A 17,129-nucleotide genomic window follows, 5' to 3' on the forward strand; every position below is an offset into this window, starting at 1 on the left:
GAATATTATTTTTTTTTAACAAAAATATGTAGAATGTATATCGGCCAAAACTCATCAATAAATGTGTGTTTGTTTGTTTTTATATATATATATATATAGATATATATATAGATATATATATAGATATATATATAGATATATATATAGATATATAGATATAGATATATATAGATATATAGAGATATATCTATATATAGATATATACTGTATATATAATATTTTTGGATTTGTATTATAGCAAAAAGTTTAAAAAAACTGTGTGTTTTTTAAATTTTCGCTCTTTGTTTATAGTGCAAAAAATAAAAGCCGCAGAGGTGATCAAATACCACCAAAAGAAAGCTCTATTTGTGGGAAATAAAATGACATCAATTTTGTTTGGGTACAGCGTCACACGACCGCGCAATTGTCAGTTAAAGCGATGCAAAAAATGGCCTGGTCATTAAGGGGTCAAATCCTTCAGGTCCTTAAATAGTTAAGCCCGAGTTCACACTGTAGCAAACAGATATCGCATGTGATTTGCACCCGCACTGCGGTGCCAATCACATGCGAAGTCTGTGCAGTTGTATGGCTGAACTCACGTTGATTGGATTGGCACAAAAATGTGCAGGGACTTTTTTTTTTTTTTTTTCCCGCACTGGAATCGGATCGAATAGGTGTTCTCACCCATGCTATCTGATTCCTGCAATCAGTGAACCGATTTGGGGGTGTCATTAACATTGTATTGACACCCGCAGAGTTTCGCAGAGGGCAGTGTGAACTGCCTGCGGAAAAGATGGGGGAACAGGGCGCTGGAATCGCACTTGTTCCTATATCGCTGCAGTGTGAACCCAGGCTAAAGCTTCCAGTCTGTTATTTTAACTCAATCAGCATTACAGAGTGATTTCCAGCCTTGTCCTCGTCAACACTGACACCTGTGTTAACGAGAGAATCACTAACACGATATCAGCTAATCCTTTTATGGCAGGGCTGAAATGCAGTGGAAATGTTTTTTTTTTTTTTTTTTTTTTATAGGGATTAGGTTAATTTTCATGGCAAAGAGGGACTTTGCTATTGCAATTCATCTGATCACTCTTCAGAACATTCTGGAGTATATGTAAATTGCCATCATAAAAATGGAGGCAGCAGACTTTGTGAAAATGAATATTTGTGTCATTCTCAAAACTTTTGGCCACGGCTGTACGCAGAACAATGGTAGACAAAACTATTGGGAAAGATTACAGTATGTCATTTTGTGATTTAAGGAACTGGAGGTTAATGGGCTATGTCACCCTTCTGTTTTGGTGCTTGATAAGTTATCTTTCACAATCATCAATGTGAACTATGCTCACATATTTCATTCAGCTCAGTGAGAGCTGATGGCTTTGTCATCTTTCACCTGTGTTTCATTCAGCATCAGTGCTGCTTGTCTGAATAGATTAAAAGCCGATGTATCAGACAGTGCGGTCTGTTATGTTGACAATGTCTGTTAAAACATGAATATGTGTATACCTGGGTACAATGCTCTTTTCTCACTCTTCTAATAGTGTTTCAAGCAAGCCAATATACTGTTCAACAGAAATACGGCCATTTATCAGTTGATAGTAGGAGCAGTAGGTAGGTTTTGTGAGACTCAGAGCTAGATGTCATTTCTTCCCACTAGGCTACTTCTGACATGCCATGCATGCCCCATGGACACATTTGTGTTAAAACATTAAAAAAAAAAATTTTTTGCTAATATGAATATTTTAATAGATAACAAAATGCAATAAAATGAGGAAACAAAGGATTGCCAACAACACCCACTAAAGTTTTGTCTCCCTAGGCCACAGACCCGTAGGCTTTTTCACAAATCTGGGCTTGGCAATGCTGACTTGACACTTACTACTATTCATTTCTCTAATAGGTTTAAGTTAAGCGAAGCTTTGAAATCCTTGTGCAGCCTCTGTACTTTGTAACAAATATCCTGATCTCCTATAATCTGCATTGCAGGAAATGTGACGAGCAGTACATCCGTTACCCAGATGGCCAGTGGTCCTAGTGGCATTAGCCTGGGTTCTTTCAGTCGCCTAGATGGGATGCACCAGCGGTCATACTCTGTGTCTAGTGCTGACCAGTGGAGTGAAGGTGCTGTCCTAGCAAACTCTGCCATCAGTAGTGGTAAGTACTTTATACAAGCTAATATTTACAGAGTATATCATGATTTTACTGTAGGCAAGATCAGGAGAATTATATTATATTTTACTTTCCTTTATGAATGTCATACACCCCTGTTGTACACAAACACACAAATATGGCAAGCAAGGTCCATAGACATGGATGAGTCAGTTTTGAAGTGGAGGAACTTGACTGGCCTGCTCAGTGTCCTGACCTAAATCTGATGGAACACCTTTGGGATGAATTAATGCAGATACTGCTAGCCAGGTCTTCTCATCCAACATCAGTGCCTGACCTCACTAATGTGCTTCTGGAAGAATGGTCAGACATTTCCATAGACACACTACTAAACCTTGTGGACAACCTTCCCAGAAGAGTTGAAGCAGTTATAGCTGCAAAGGGGGGGCAACTCAATATCGAACCCTACTGAGGAAGTCTCGGGTGCCATTAAAGTTTATGTGCGTGTAAAGGCAGGTGTCCCAATACTTTTGTCAATATAGTGTATATCTGTGCCCACACATATAGACAGGATTCCGCTCAGATGGTTTGGGGAGCAGGGGGACACTTAGCACCCAAAAACTATCACATGATAAGTTTTTTTTTTACTTTTCAGTTGGTTTTATTGGAGTTAAATAAAGCAAATAAATTTGCATAAGATCACAACTTTTGTTTTAAACTTCTTCAAAAATAATCGCTGCTGTTCTGAATCGTTGCATAGAACAATGCTGCTTATTCAAGGATATCTAAAGGTTCGTTTTGCAAAGAGTAGCCTAGATCCGCCTCTTCTGGGGTCCCTCAGCGGCGCTCTTGGTTCCTCCTCTTCTCAAGTACCCCATTGGCAATCCATTCTCTCTCAGAGCACTCGTGCGGGCGTGCTCCCGTGTCCTGCTGCTGCATCTATTAACACAGACAGCAGGAGTCAGCCCCGCCCCCCGGCTCCTGCCTCATTGAATTTGACTGATGGCAGCTTTGCTGCTATCAATCTATCCAATCAGGACCCGAGACACTGGCTGGAGCTGGTGTGCTCATCCCTGTTGCTGGAAAGACCGGGTTCAGGTAAGTAAAAGGGGTGCTCTGGGGGGCTGCTGCATCAAAGGAGGTTTTTCACCTTAATGCATAGAATGCATTAAAGTGAAAAACCTTACGGACCTGACGGGGGAGGAGGGGCTTCGGCAGTACCTGACCTTGGCTATTTCCTCGAGGGATAGATTTGGCCAACTCAAGTTCCTTCACCGGGCCTACTTTTCCCCGCTGAAGTTGGCCAGGATGTATCCGGACAGATCGCCGGCATGCCCCAGATGCGGAGTGGGGGAGGCAGACTTCTTCCACACGGTTTGGTCATGTCCGCCGATCAGGGAGTTCTGGTTGGAGGTCCTGGATGACATCAATTCTGTAGGGCAACTGAATGTACCCTGCAGTCCAGCCCCCCTCCTCATGGGTATCTGCTCCTTCCTTGAGGCTCCCCAGCGGAAAAAGTTATTTGTCTTCTACACCTGTATGTATGCTAGGAAGGCTATTCTCTTGAAATGGAATCAGGCTCAACCTCCCTCCAGGCAGCTCTGGCTGCAATTTATTAATAATGCGTTGCCTTTATATAAATTAACTTATATGGGGAGGAATTGCCCAGGGAAGTTTGACAGAATATGGGCGGACTGGGTAGAGGCTAAACAACTGACTATTGGATAGCCGGGTGCTCTCCTCCGGATTGCTGAGACCTGCTGTGGACTTGGGGCTGTTGGGTGGTGGTCATGGGGGGCGGGGGGACGGGGGGGATGTGGTGGGCCTGTGCCCCTTTCTCCCCCCCCTCCCCTTCCCCCCCTCCTCTAGGGGTGCACTCTATTCAAGTGCTATATTTGTACACTAGCTGCGGGCGGGTGGCAAGGGCTGAGAAGGGGCTCTGCCCCACAACAATACCCCGACTGTCTATGTATGTATTTGATTAAGAACAGGGTTACTGATTGTGCAACATTGTCTGGCTAAACTGTTATGATTCTGGATTGTACTTTTTGTGTGTTTTTTATGGTTAAATAAACTTTATGTTAAAAAAAAAAAAAGTGAAAAACCTTGAGGGTTTACAACTCCTTTGAGGTATTTAAACCATGCTGAGGAACACTTTGCAGGAAAAGGTAAAAAAAACATATTGGAGGCAAATTCTCTCCTATCCCAATTGCCCTCATTCCCAAGATGCAGCACTCACACCTGTTGGTGCTTGAAAATACAATTTGCTGCTGCAGGGGGCAATACATACAGATCACGAAAAACCAACCATGGTATTCAGATGTTCTTTGGTTTAATGGGCTGATCTGATTCTGTTAGCCTAGGTTAATGTTTCCCAAGCTCTGGTAACTTACCAGTAAGGATGAGCTCAGGCGTGTTCGCATGGTCCACGTGCAGAGCCCGCCAGGAAGTCGGCACAGCGCTGCGCTAATCACAGGCAGCGAGACATTGCCCGATCTCTGCAGCCGCGCATTGGGGCAATGTCTCACTGCCTGTGATTAGAGCAGCGATGCGCCGACTTCCTGGCGGGCTCTGCACGTGGACCATGCAAACACGCCTGAGCTCATCCTTACCAGTATCGCAACCTTTAAAAAGTCCTCTTTCTACTCTTTTCTGTTAAAAATGACCACATATACCAGCAGCACTCTGATCCGCTACCAAAACTCACTTTTTATGCTGCCTCACATGTATCCCCATTCCAACAATCCACCCTGTGCCAGAATCAATGTACATAAAGTATTTATTTTTTCAGCAGAGAAGATTTCTAACTTTTTTTGGGTGACAACAGTATAAAAAAGGTGTCTTTTATACTGATATTTTCTAATTCTTCCTGTTAAGTTCCTAAAAAGTATAGTTAGGCTGTTCATTATTCCTTAAACCATGTTGGCCACCTCCATTAGGACACAGGCCCACCATCATCTCTAACACCCCTTTTACACCAGGGTGTTTTGCAGGCGCTATAGCGTTAGAAATAGCGCCTGCAATCCGCCCTAAAGAAGCTGCACCATTGTGTGTAGTGTGAAAGCCCCGAGGGCTTTCACACTACAGCGGTGCGCTGGCAGGACGTCAGAAAAAAGTCCTGCCAGCAGCTTCTTTGGAGAGGTGAAGGAGCGATGTGTTTACCACTCCTCCACTTCTGCTCCCCATTGAAATCAATGGGGCAGCGCTGTAATACCGCCGGCAAAAAGCTGCTATTGCGGCGTACTCCCGGCGGTTTTAACCCTTTCGCGGCCGCTAGCGGGGGGTAAAAGCGCCCCGCTAGCGGCCGAAATGCGCCGTAAATCCAGCGGTAAAACGGAGCTAAAAATAGCGGCGTTTTACCACCGACACAATGGGTGGTGTGGTGTGAAAGGGGTCTTAACTAGCCAAGGGTCAGTATTGGCTGGTGCATCCTGTCTGATGGTTAAATGAGCAATTCCCCGATATATAGTACCAGCCTCTGCAATGGTATCTTGTACAAAAATCTTGTCTACAGCCACGTTCTATCAATCGAAAATTTTGTGCACATTTCACACTTTGAAAAACACTGTTCTAAAGTGTTTTAAACTGTTATCATACTGGCCATTGTCTGCAAAACCTCCACCTGGTTTTTCTAAGAATGTACTAAATGGAAAGTGGTTCCAATGAATAAGCCCCGCTGATACATACTCAATGACCAGCCATGATTGGATTGACTAAACTTTGCAATTCACTTAGATGGTACTGCTGAGCTTTAAAGATGAAGGCTGCAGTCCAGATCCAGCCCTGATTATAGGTATCCGTTAATACAGAATATATAGCAGTACAACGAACATTCAGGGGGAAAACTGCCGTTGATTCTATTCAAGGCAGAGAATGACAGATTTTTCAGAGATGATTATATCTTTACATATTGTATGTATGAATAATTTGCCCTCTTCCGCTATTGTTCCCTTTAAATATCTGGCATTGAGGTTGTTAGTAGAATATAGCGGCATTCAGTTGTAATTTGCAAAGATAGTCTGGTTCCGGAGCAAAGATTTATTCGGGAATTCAGGTGATGCAGACAGCAGAGGTAGGAACGTGGCCGTAACCCCATTGAAGTGACTGTCGGGGACGAGGCTTTAAGCTTCTTCCAAGAGAAAGGCACTAGAAAGAGAAAGATTCCTCCGAGTGACAATCTTGTGACGGGGGAAACGGAACAGAGGGAAAGCGAGAAGAGAGATGTCTTCAGAGGCGCAAGAAATAATAACAAGGATTCGTGCAGCCAAAAAAAGACAGCCATACGTTCAAGGGAGGGGGGAGGGTTTGAAGATGTCTCCTGTGAGAGACGCTATTTGTGAGCATTGTCACAGAGGAACAATACAGTCTGCAGAGAGCCCAGAAAACGGCTGTATGTGTTTTTATTCATCTAGATCAGGAACCTTTAAAGGAACGGTAACCTTCTCTCCTGTTAATTCTACAACAGTGAGCTCAGGAAAGAATTAGGGGTCTCTCTATTGGGGCCTTATATGGGGAGCATACCTCCTTTTACAGAATTCAGCTAGTAACAGCATGTCCATGTATGTTTTTAAATGATAGGTTTCAAGGTGACATTGAAACTTGAAGACACACTTGTGCTTCTCTTATTCTTTTTATTATTGATCCATCTTGAAATTATACAAGGTTGAAGTCTCTGATGGAACCTGAACTTTCTAGCTTGTCATAGGGCAAAATATGACTAGCATTCCTTGTTAGGGATGTGATACTAGGCCTCCAGATTGCATGTATCTGAAAGAGGAACTGTCCTTGGTGCTCTTACTATTAATCAGTCCCTTTATTCTTCTATACTGCACAGCAAATACGATAGGAGATTTTGGTTGCTAAGGACAATAAGAATTGTTCTTTCAATGTGGACTTCTCACAAATTCTCACTCTTCACATAAATCAGAAGGGCTAATCAGAATTACCAAATCACATGTAGTTCTTTCCTTACAATTACCTCTTTCTTACTACTATTAAAAAAAACCTCTGTTCCTCGTCCTAATTCATGGGCATAAATTAAATGAACACCTGCTGCCAAGAGTATTGTGGGTGTTTCACACCATTAAAGGAGAAGTACAAGCAAAGCTCGTCTGTGGATCACAGAAGTGCAGATTGATCTTCACTGTGGCAGGTTGAAGCCTTCTGTCAGCTGACATCACAGAGCCAGTCCAGGCTTAGGAAGGATCGCGATCATATGGTCGGGATTCACCCACATGCCTGGACCGGCACCCAGCTCAGCCTCTCAGCAAGCCACTGAGAGCCTGAGCCAGCTGCTCCCACCCCACTAAAGCCCAGAACTTCAGTGAGTGCATGCCGGGGAAGGGGGGGGTAGAGCGGAGAGCCATGACTGATGGTCACCAGCTCTCTGCTCATCAGGTAGCGGTGAGAAGAGAGTGAGTCGCGGTGTTTGCTCGGTTCTCAGTGTTAAAGCTGGTGGGGACCAATGCTGCATCCACCTGGGTAAGATTTAAAAAAAAAAAAAAAAATACCATACATCTTTTAACGAGTGTAGAGTTTTTCAGTTGAACATACCTTGTCTAGTAGACTTGATGTAAGATAATAAAATCAGCAAGGCACCACCACTGTGCAGCACCACTAAACAAGAAAAAGGTCAAACATGGCTGGCCCATGCATATATTTTCAAACTACACACATTTCTGGTTTGGCAGACATCTTTTGCATATGACCATTTCATATTTAAAGCTGATTTACATTTACAGTTTCCTGTCACCTTAAATAATTGGTTTGGACCTAGCTGGCCAAACTATTTCTTTCACTGAGTGCTTCAGTGTCTCTAAGCAAAGAAAACTGTAAACTGCATGTAGCTTCAGTTATGTACAGTACACCTTGCTGGGTTCTGGCTGTAAGACATCCCATCTCACACGTGGAACAATACAGAGTTGTTCTGAGTGGCCCTCATCCTTATACAGTATCTCACAAAAGTTAGTACACCCCTCACCCCCCTTTTCTGAATATTTTATTATATCTTTTCATGTGACAACACTGAAGAAACTGAGAAAAAATAGAATTGATGGGTTTACTACTTCTTTGTCTCCCTGCAAAGGTAAAGCATAATGGGCTACTATGCATTGCATAGTAGCCCATTGTGTGTCACTTACCTGACACAGGAGCCAGCGATGTCACCGCTGTCCCTTGTAGCACGCAGTGTCCATCTTCTTCTGGGTATAGCTGCTCCGGCCACTCACAGGGCCGGAGCAGTGATGACGTCACTCCCGCGCATGCGCATGGGAGCTGCCACTAACGGCATATCGCTGTTAGCAGCGGCATGCTGCTAACTGTGATAGTGCGCCTGCATGCCACTGTCTTTTTGTAAATCTCTCCTAAACCTACACGGTTTATTTTTTGGGCCTACAGGTAAGCCTTAATCTAGGCTTTCCTGTAGGTCAAAGTGGTTTGTAAGGGTTTACAACCACTTTAACACTGAATAAATGAGACTTTGCTACAATGTAAAGTAGTGAGTGTACAGCTTGTAATAACAGTGTATATTTGCTGTCCCCTCAAAATAACTTAAAACACAGCCATTACTATCTAAACTGCTGGCAACAAAAGTGAGTACACCCCTAAGTGAAAATGTCCAAAATTGGGCCCAAAGTTTCAATATTTTGTGTGGCCACCATTATTTTCCAGCACTGCCTTAACCCTCTTGGGGTTAAGGCAGGTTGCCACTGGAGTCCTCTTCCACTCCTCCATGACGACATCATGGAGCCGGTGAATGTTAGAGACCTTGCACTCCTCCACCTTCCATTTGAGGATGCCCCACAGATGCTCAATAGGGTTTAGGGTTGGAGACATGCTTGGCCAGTCCATCACCTTTACCCTCAGCTTCTTTAGCAGGGCAGTGGTCGTCTTGGAGGTGTGTTTGGGGTCGTTATGTTGTAATACTGCCCTGAGGCCCAGTCTCCGAAGGGAGGGGATCATGCTCTGCTTCAGTATTTCACAGTACATGTTGGCATTCATGGTTCCTTCAATAAACTGTAGCTCCCCAGTGCTGGCAGCACTCATGCAGCCCCAGACCATGACACTCCCACCACCATGCTTGACTGTAGGCAAGACACACTTGTCTTTGTACTCCTCATCTGGTTTCTGCCACATACGCTTGACACCATCTAAACCAAATAAGTTTATCTTGGTCTCATCAGACCACAGGACATGATTCCAGTAATCCGTGTTCTTAGTCTGTTTGTCTTCAGTAAACCGTGTGGGCCTTCTAGTGCATCATCTTTAGAAGAGGCTTCCTTCTGGGATGACAGCCATGAAGACCAATGTGATACAGTGTGTGGCATATGGTCTGAGCACTGACAGGCTGACCCCCCACCCCTTCAACCTCTACAGAAATGCTGGCAGCACTCATACGTCTATTTCCCAAAGACAACCTCTGGATATGACGCTGAGCACATGCACTCAACTTCTTTGGTCAAACATAGCAAGGCCTGTTCTGAGTGGAACCTGAATTGATAAACCGATGTATGGTCTTGGCCACCATGCTGTGGCTCAGTTTCAGGGCCTTGGCAATCTTCTTATAGCCTAGAGCAACAATTCTTTTTTCTTTATCGTACATCATGGGACACAGAGCCTTAAGTAATTACTTAATGGGTTATGGGCCAACTTCAGGTGTTGACACTGGTATACCCAATCAAGGAAGTTCACTCCCTATATAACCCCTCCTCCAGGAGCACATCAGTTTTTTCGCCAGTGTCTAAGGTGTTGGTCACGAGTAAAGATGTGCTCTGAGGAGCTCCAGGAGGGATCCATGCTGTATTTAAAAAACCTCCGCAACCGGATCCATCCACGCCACTGCAGCCACAGGATGGTACCCGGGCCTCGCATAGAAGAACAAAGTTTTGCCTGTAACACTTCTCTTTGAGAGCTGGACTCTGGGAACCAGGGCTCTTTTTGATCTTGCTACATTACCTAAAGTTGTCCTGAGGGGTGCTATATAGGTCCAAAGGAGTGGAACCCCTATTAAAAGGGACCCGGTCTTTCAAGGATACTAATGCTGTCCACTGTGATGGGTGAAATTTGGATCTGTCTGTTTCAGCAGTATCCTGCAGCGAGGATAAGGTAAGGAAAGAAGCTTAGGAACTGTCCACCTTTGCCTTCTTTTTCTTTATAAAAATATTGTAATGCTTTTAATCTCCTCTAGAGAGAGTAAAAATACCTTGTGTATCCCAGCAGCTCTGTGTCCAGCTACAAACAGCAATGTTTGTGTGTTCCAGTAGCAGGTGGGGGTTTATAATTGAACAAATGTTCCTCTCCCCCTGCCCCCCCCCCCCAATTGGGGAAACAAAGGGGATACAGCATTTTTTTTGTGTGTGTAAAAGCTGTATTACATCCGCATGTCTAAATATCATTATTTCTTTGACAAAATGACTGCACTAAACAAATTTATAGTATATAACACAACTGCTAGATATGAATCCCCTGTGCGGGCGGTTTATTAAAATAGGGGTTTAAGCAGCAGCCAGAGAGTTGATATGATATAAAACTTTTCTGTTTTTACCTGCCTTAACAAATAGAAGCCTCTTCATAGTGGCTGCAGCCTTCCTCCTTCGGTCTGCATTCAGACCGAATGCTTAAAGGAGGGCGGGTCGCTAAAGGGGAGTGACAAAGGCAGGCGGCGCCGTGTGCAGGACTCAGCGTCCTCGTGGAACACACGACGCACGCACTGGGCAATAATCGGGCTCACACCTGAAACCTCTTCCTAAAGCCAACGCTCTTAGGACAAATGGTCTCCTTTAGAGCAACTGAAGAGTAGAGGCTGTCACACAGGACACAGGAGCTCTGGGTCATGTAAGCGGTGTATCAGGCATTTTCAGTACAGGAAAATACAATTGTTGTTCAGCATCAAAGACTGATCTGTATCGTAGCAGTTACTACTATTACTCAGCAATAGCATGTTGTCATAAAAGTGCCTCTGCTTTTGTGCTTGGCATTATGATTTCCAGATCTACCACAAAGGTACCAATAATTCCACCCTCAGGCTCTGGGAACTCCAGTCATGCCTCCACACTGTCATCCTCTCCGGAGATACCAGACATGGCAAACCAGGGTGAGTCATTGGAACCTATTGGCGGGGTAACTGCTTCTCACACTTCAGCCCCTGTATACGTGTCTGCATTTTCCTCTGCCCTGCAAGGCTTAGAAGGAAGATTAGCGGCTTTAATCGCATCTTCCCAAGTGGATAGAAAGCGTGCTATATCCCCTTCCCCCCACCCCAAACCCTTTACCAAGGGAACAGTGGGCACATGATGAGGTATTACCCGCAAGTGATCAAGTAGAAAGACAAACCGATTATTCTTCTACAGAGGAAACAGATGAACCTTTTACAACCTCGCAATCTGAGAGATTGATGGTACAAAAGCTTACGGAGATGGTTCGTTCTACTTTCATGCTTTCCCTAACAGAGTCAGTTGAAAGTTCGGTCTCCTCCTTGGGTTCTTTAAAACCCTTACAACCTTTTCATGCGTTTCCAGTCCATGCATTACCAGAGAAGCTTATTTATGCTTAATGGGAATCACCTGGATAAGCATTTTCTCCCTCCCAAAGAGATTTTCAATTCTCTAGCCAATGAAGGAGAAATTAACAAAGAATTGCAAAGTACCAGCAGTTGATGCTGCGATTTCCAGCATCAATAAAAATGTAACATTATCTAGTAGACAATGGACAAATGCTTAAAGATCCAACAGATAAAAAGTTGGAATTTCTGTTAAAATCCTCTTTTTCCTTGGCAGGAGCTGTTTCTCAGCCTGCAGTCGCTGCAATGGGCATCTGTCAGTCCCCAAAGGACTATTTCAAAGAAGCCCTTAAGGACGTCCCTGCACAACAGGCCCGTGAGTTGGCCGAACTACCAAAGGCGCTATATTTTTCTATAGCCTTGCTCTTGTGCTAATACACATACGTAGGACCCTGTGGTTAAAAGATTGGTCAACTGAAGCACCTTGTAAAAAGCTTTGAGTAGTTTCCCTTTTCATGGGGAGGGACTATTTGGGGATGACTTGGATAAATATATCCAAATGATTTCTAGTGGGAAGAGTATTCTTTTGCCAGCCATAAGAATAAGTATAAACGTCCTTCATTTAAACTGACTTTTTCTCCTGCGTCTAGGGCATCCGCCTTTAGGCAGTGGCAACGGCTTCCACAGTCAGACTCTAGAGGAAAGCCTCAGGGTCAGGCCCAGGCATAGAAAACATTTCAGCCACTATATACATAATTGAAAATGCTTTTTTCCTCCGCTCTGCATGGCCAAGTAGGAAAATTAGTGACTTTAATTGCATCCGCTATCCAAAAGGATAGGAAGCATGTTAGACCCCCTCTCCCCCACCTTAGACTCCTTATCAAGGGAACAGTGTGTAGAGGATGAGGGGTTACCCTCAGGTGATCAGGAAGAAAGGCAAACCCATTGCAGAGAAAAAAAATTGGAGTTAAACCTTTTTCAGCCTCGCAACCTGACAGATTGCTGGTACAAATCTCTTACAGAGATGGTTCGTGTCTTTCAAGCTACATCTAGCAGAGTCAGCTGATCTGTTTTTTCTTAGGTTCCTTAAAACCTTCACAGCCTTCTTTTTTGCTTTCCTGTACATGTACAGATCCACGCAGAAACTCAACAGATCCATTTTAGATCTAAAGAATCTAAATCTGTTCCTGAAGATCTGCTCCTTTTTATGGAGTTGATCAGGTCAGCAGTTTCTATCCTACAAACTTCTGGCGTCTATCAGCATCAGGGATGCATATCTACATGTCCCTATATTTCTCGCTCACCAAAGGTTTTTGCGGTTCAAAGTAGAACAGCAGCATAAACGGTCTTGGCATACCTAGATGATCTATTGCTAATAGACCAATCGGTGTTTGGAGCAAGGTGTACGCATTACAACCCGTTACCTGGAAAAGTCTGGGTTGCGTTCTCAACCCAGAGAAATCTCCCTTAAAACCACTAAAAAAGCTGGAGTATTTGGGTCTGATCATAGATACAGCCCAGAAGAAGGGCATTTTTGCCCCAAGCAAAAGACCACACTGTAAGAGTGTTTGTGCGGTGCATAGTTCCCTATGCCCAGTTCCATTTGAGACTGTTGCAAAACAATATTCTAGCTGCTTGGAACAAAACGATCCAAGCTTTGGACTTGCCAATGCGGCTGTCCCCAAGGGTGTCTCAAAGACTCAATTGATGGTTACTGCTAAGAGAAATAATTCTTCAGACCAGTTATCTGGAAAGTGGTAAGGATAGATGCCAGCCTTTCAGGCTGGGGAGCAGTACTAGAGAAGACAACTGTCCAAGGACGGTGTTCAAGAACCAATAGAACCTTGCCCATCAACATCCTAGCGATTCGGGCAGTGCATCTGGCTCTGAAAGCCTGGACTTCCAGGTTAAGGTATTGTCCTGTCGGGATCCAATCTGACAATGCCACAGCTGTGGCCTATATCAATCACCAAGGGGTCACCAAGAGTCTCTCAGCGCAGAGAGAGGTGAACCATATTCTGACTTGTGCAGAAACAAATATTCCATGCCTATCGGCAGTCTTCATTCCAGGAATAGAGAATTTGGCAGGTGGACTACTTGTGCCGCCAGCAGATTATTCCCAGGGGAATGGTCTCGTCACCCCGACATATTTTCGGGCTATTTGTCAAAGATGGGGGACTCTGGATGTAGATCTTCTAGCGTCCAGTTCAACATAAAAGTCGTCAACTTTGTGTCCAGAACAAAGGATCCAGTCGCATTCAGAACAAATGCGTTGGTGATACCGTGGGATCAGTTCTCACTGATCTTTGCATTTCCCCCTATTCAATTGCTGCCTCGACTTCTTTGCAGGATCAAGCTGGAAAGAAAACTGGTAATTCTGGCAGCACCAGCATGGCCCAGAAGGTCATGGTATGCAGAAATCATAAAGATGGCAGTGGAGGATCCATGGTCCCTTCCACTAAGGCCAGACCTGCTCTCACAGGGGCCGATATTCCATCCTACTTTACGAACGCTATATTTAACAGCCTGGCTATTGAAACCCACATTCTGAGGAAACGTGGGCTTTCCGGGTCAGTTATCTCTACTTTGATACAAGGAAACCAACTTCCAGAACTATACATTATAGAGTCTGAAAGGCTTATGTTTCTTGGTGTGACTCAAGGGGTTAGCACCCTCGGAGATGTATCATAGGCAAAGTTCTTGCCTTTCTACAATTAGGCGTAGAGAGGAAGTTTGCCCTGAGTATGATTAAGGGCCTAGTCTCAGCCTTATTGCTTTTATTTAATAGACTGCTTGCTACGCCTTCCTAGCCTGGGGTTTTATGCAAGGGGTGATGCAGATTAATCCACCAGTTAAATCACCTTTAAGCACTTGGAGCTTGAACTTAGTTTTTTCAGTGTTACAAAAACATCCATTTGAACCAATACAATATATTCCCTTAGTCCTTCTGACAAGGAAGTTGGTATTTTGGTTGCTACATCCTCAGCCAGGAGGCTTTTGGAATTGGCTGCTCTTTCTTGTAAAGAGCCATATTTGATTATTCATGAGGACAGTGGTACGCCCTCATCCAGCCTTTTTGCCAAAAGTGGTTTCAGGTTTTCACATGAACCAAGATATTGTCCTGCCATCGTTTTCCAAAACCACCATGTTCCAGGGAAGAAAAGTCACTACATTGTCATGATGTGGTGAGAGCAGTGAAAATCTATATAAAGACAACTGCTCAGATTCTTAAGACTGATGTCTTATTTATTCTGCCAGAGGGTCCTAAGAAAGGACAGGCAGCATCGAAATCCACTGTTAAGGGGATTCAGCAAGTTATAATTCAAAAATTAGGATTTAAGGCGTAAGATTTCCCCGTTTCAAGTAAAGACGCACTCTACCGACGGCGGTTAGTGCTTCTCGGGCAGTGCGTCACCAGGCCTCCATGGCTCAGATCTGTAAGGCCGCAACTTGGTCTTCAGTGCATACATTCACAAAAGCGTTATCAGGTGGATATAAGGAGGTATGAGGATATCGCCTTTGGGCGCAGTGTACTGCAGGCAGCAGTATAAGTCCTCAAGTCTGGTTCTCCCACCCCTCAAACAGCATTACTATGGGACGTCCCATTAAGTAATTACTTAAAGTGGTTGTAAACCCTCCCCCACAACTTTGTCCCATGTAAATCAGCATAAAAAACCCTAATGAACACTGCTTGTAGATATCTCCTTACTTGCTTAGTATTGTAATCCTTTTTGTTTAGTGGGTTATACAAAAGACTAAGCTAAATGCCCAAAGTACTTAAATCTGCAGTCAGGTGACCTGCCTTGGATCTGTACTCAGACTGAGAGGGTTCATCTTTGGATGCCCATATTGCTGCTTGGTGACACGGGCACTTCCCATTCATGGTCTATTACCTGGTCCTAATAGGTTCTTAAAGAATCCAGTGTAAGTGAGATGATGTCATGCCAACAGGCCGGAAAAAGACGGTTGGCAGTGGGCCCAGACTGCAGAGTTGGATATCTGGTTTTTAGTCCTTTATTTTGGAAGAAGCCCAGTGGAGAGGCTTAATATAATGCTAAATAAACAATAGCTTTGGAAGGGTTTATATATATATAAAAAAAAAAAAAAAACATGCTGTGAATGGGCAAAAGTGCAGCCGGGTGGCAGGCAACACATTTCTGCCTGAAGATGGGCTTTGAAGATTTGTCTTACATTTGGGTATTACATATTTTGCTGAACACTTCTAGAGATTATGCAATAGAAATAAATATCAAGTGCAATGTTGTAGCATTGTATACAGAAAAATTACAACATAAGCAAGCATTACCCCAGAGCATTAGGTGACAGCGTTAACAAGTAAATACAATGTAAACTACCAGCTAGAAAAATATAAATGTTATTTTAATATAGTTTAGAGTATTAGCAATTGGTATACAATAATATAACTAAAAATTGGTAAAGAATAAATACTCTGAAAATGCTTGGTTCTAAGGGCTCAAGTTTTTTTGCCTGCTGTGTGCAGCAGGTATGTATAACACGTTTTTTTTTTTCAACTTTAATATCACTTTAAAGAATCTTTTTTTTTTTTTTTTTTTACTTTTCTATGTCCTGTGGGACAAAGTACATGTAGCAATTTTTCCCATGCTGCTAGGTGCTTTCTAAGTCTAGTTATCCAGTTTAACCCCATGTCCCTCTCTCCTCCTGCCACGGCTGATCTGACAACAGCTTTGACGGAAACGGCTGATTCAGCTTGTCTTGGCTCTGAGGGCTTTCCGCAGAGAAAGAAGAATCCAAAGCCTGGCACCCCTCCTCCCCCCATCTAATGATCAACATCTGTTGAACGGGGCTGTTGGAAAATATATCCATTGTCAATACAATGTCTCGGGGAGGATTCCTCTATCCATCTATCTCCATTATTGGCTGAATAGAAAATAATGTCCATCTCTGGCCAGCCTTCCATTTTTTGTTTTTAGAAAACAACCGCAGCCTGAGTAAAAAAGCTCCTCCCTGCCAGAAAATGCAGACAAGGACCTTGCTTTCCGCGTGGAAGCAGTGATGTCTCTTCAGAAGTTTAACACTTCCTCTGCTGTGTCAGTAGTTCATTCTCCTTGCTGATTGGAAATCTCTGACTCAGCAGGGTGCATGTTGGAACTTGCACCGAGGCCACTGCTTCCACAGAGAGCTTCTTCTGTGCAGCTTGCTGGTAGGAGATAGGATTTATTACAAATACTGTGGCTGCTTTTTAAAGAAAATTAACTGTACCTTTTGTTTTGATGCAACTGGAATGTATTTGGCTGATATAAAGTGGTTGTGAAGGCTGAAGGTTTTTTGCCTTCATGCATTCTATGCATGAAGGTAAAAAGCTTTCCTTGTGCTGCTCCCTTCACAGCCTCCTCTAATACTCACGTAAGCCCCCTCTCGTTCCAGCGATGTGCATGGGAGCCTCGGCTGTCCTGGGTCTCTCTCTCCTCATTGGCTGAGACAGCAGAGGGAGTCATTGGCTCCCACCATTGTCAATAAAAGCCAATGAGGAGAGAGGCGGGGGGGGGGGAGCCATGGCTCT

The 17,129-nt window shown here is 43.9% G+C and overlaps 1 protein-coding gene across 8 annotated transcripts in view; it reads left to right on the forward strand.

The window, feature by feature from the left end:
* AGAP1 (ArfGAP with GTPase domain, ankyrin repeat and PH domain 1) overlaps nucleotides 1-17,129 on the forward strand; it is a 601,134-nt gene that overhangs the window by 480,889 nt on the left and 103,116 nt on the right. For all 8 annotated transcript variants that reach the window (XM_077448231.1, XM_077448233.1, XM_077448232.1 and 5 more), the window contains one exon: nucleotides 1,969-2,136. In XM_077448231.1, the coding sequence (XP_077304357.1) occupies nucleotides 1,969-2,136 (168 nt within the window). The remainder of the gene's footprint in view (nucleotides 1-1,968; nucleotides 2,137-17,129) is intronic.

The sequence above is a fragment of the Lithobates pipiens genome, unplaced genomic scaffold, assembly GCF_037356315.1.
Source record: "Lithobates pipiens isolate NorthernLeopardFrog02 unplaced genomic scaffold, aLitPip1_a1.2 Scaffold_22, whole genome shotgun sequence".
NCBI lineage: Eukaryota > Metazoa > Chordata > Amphibia > Anura > Ranidae > Lithobates > Lithobates pipiens.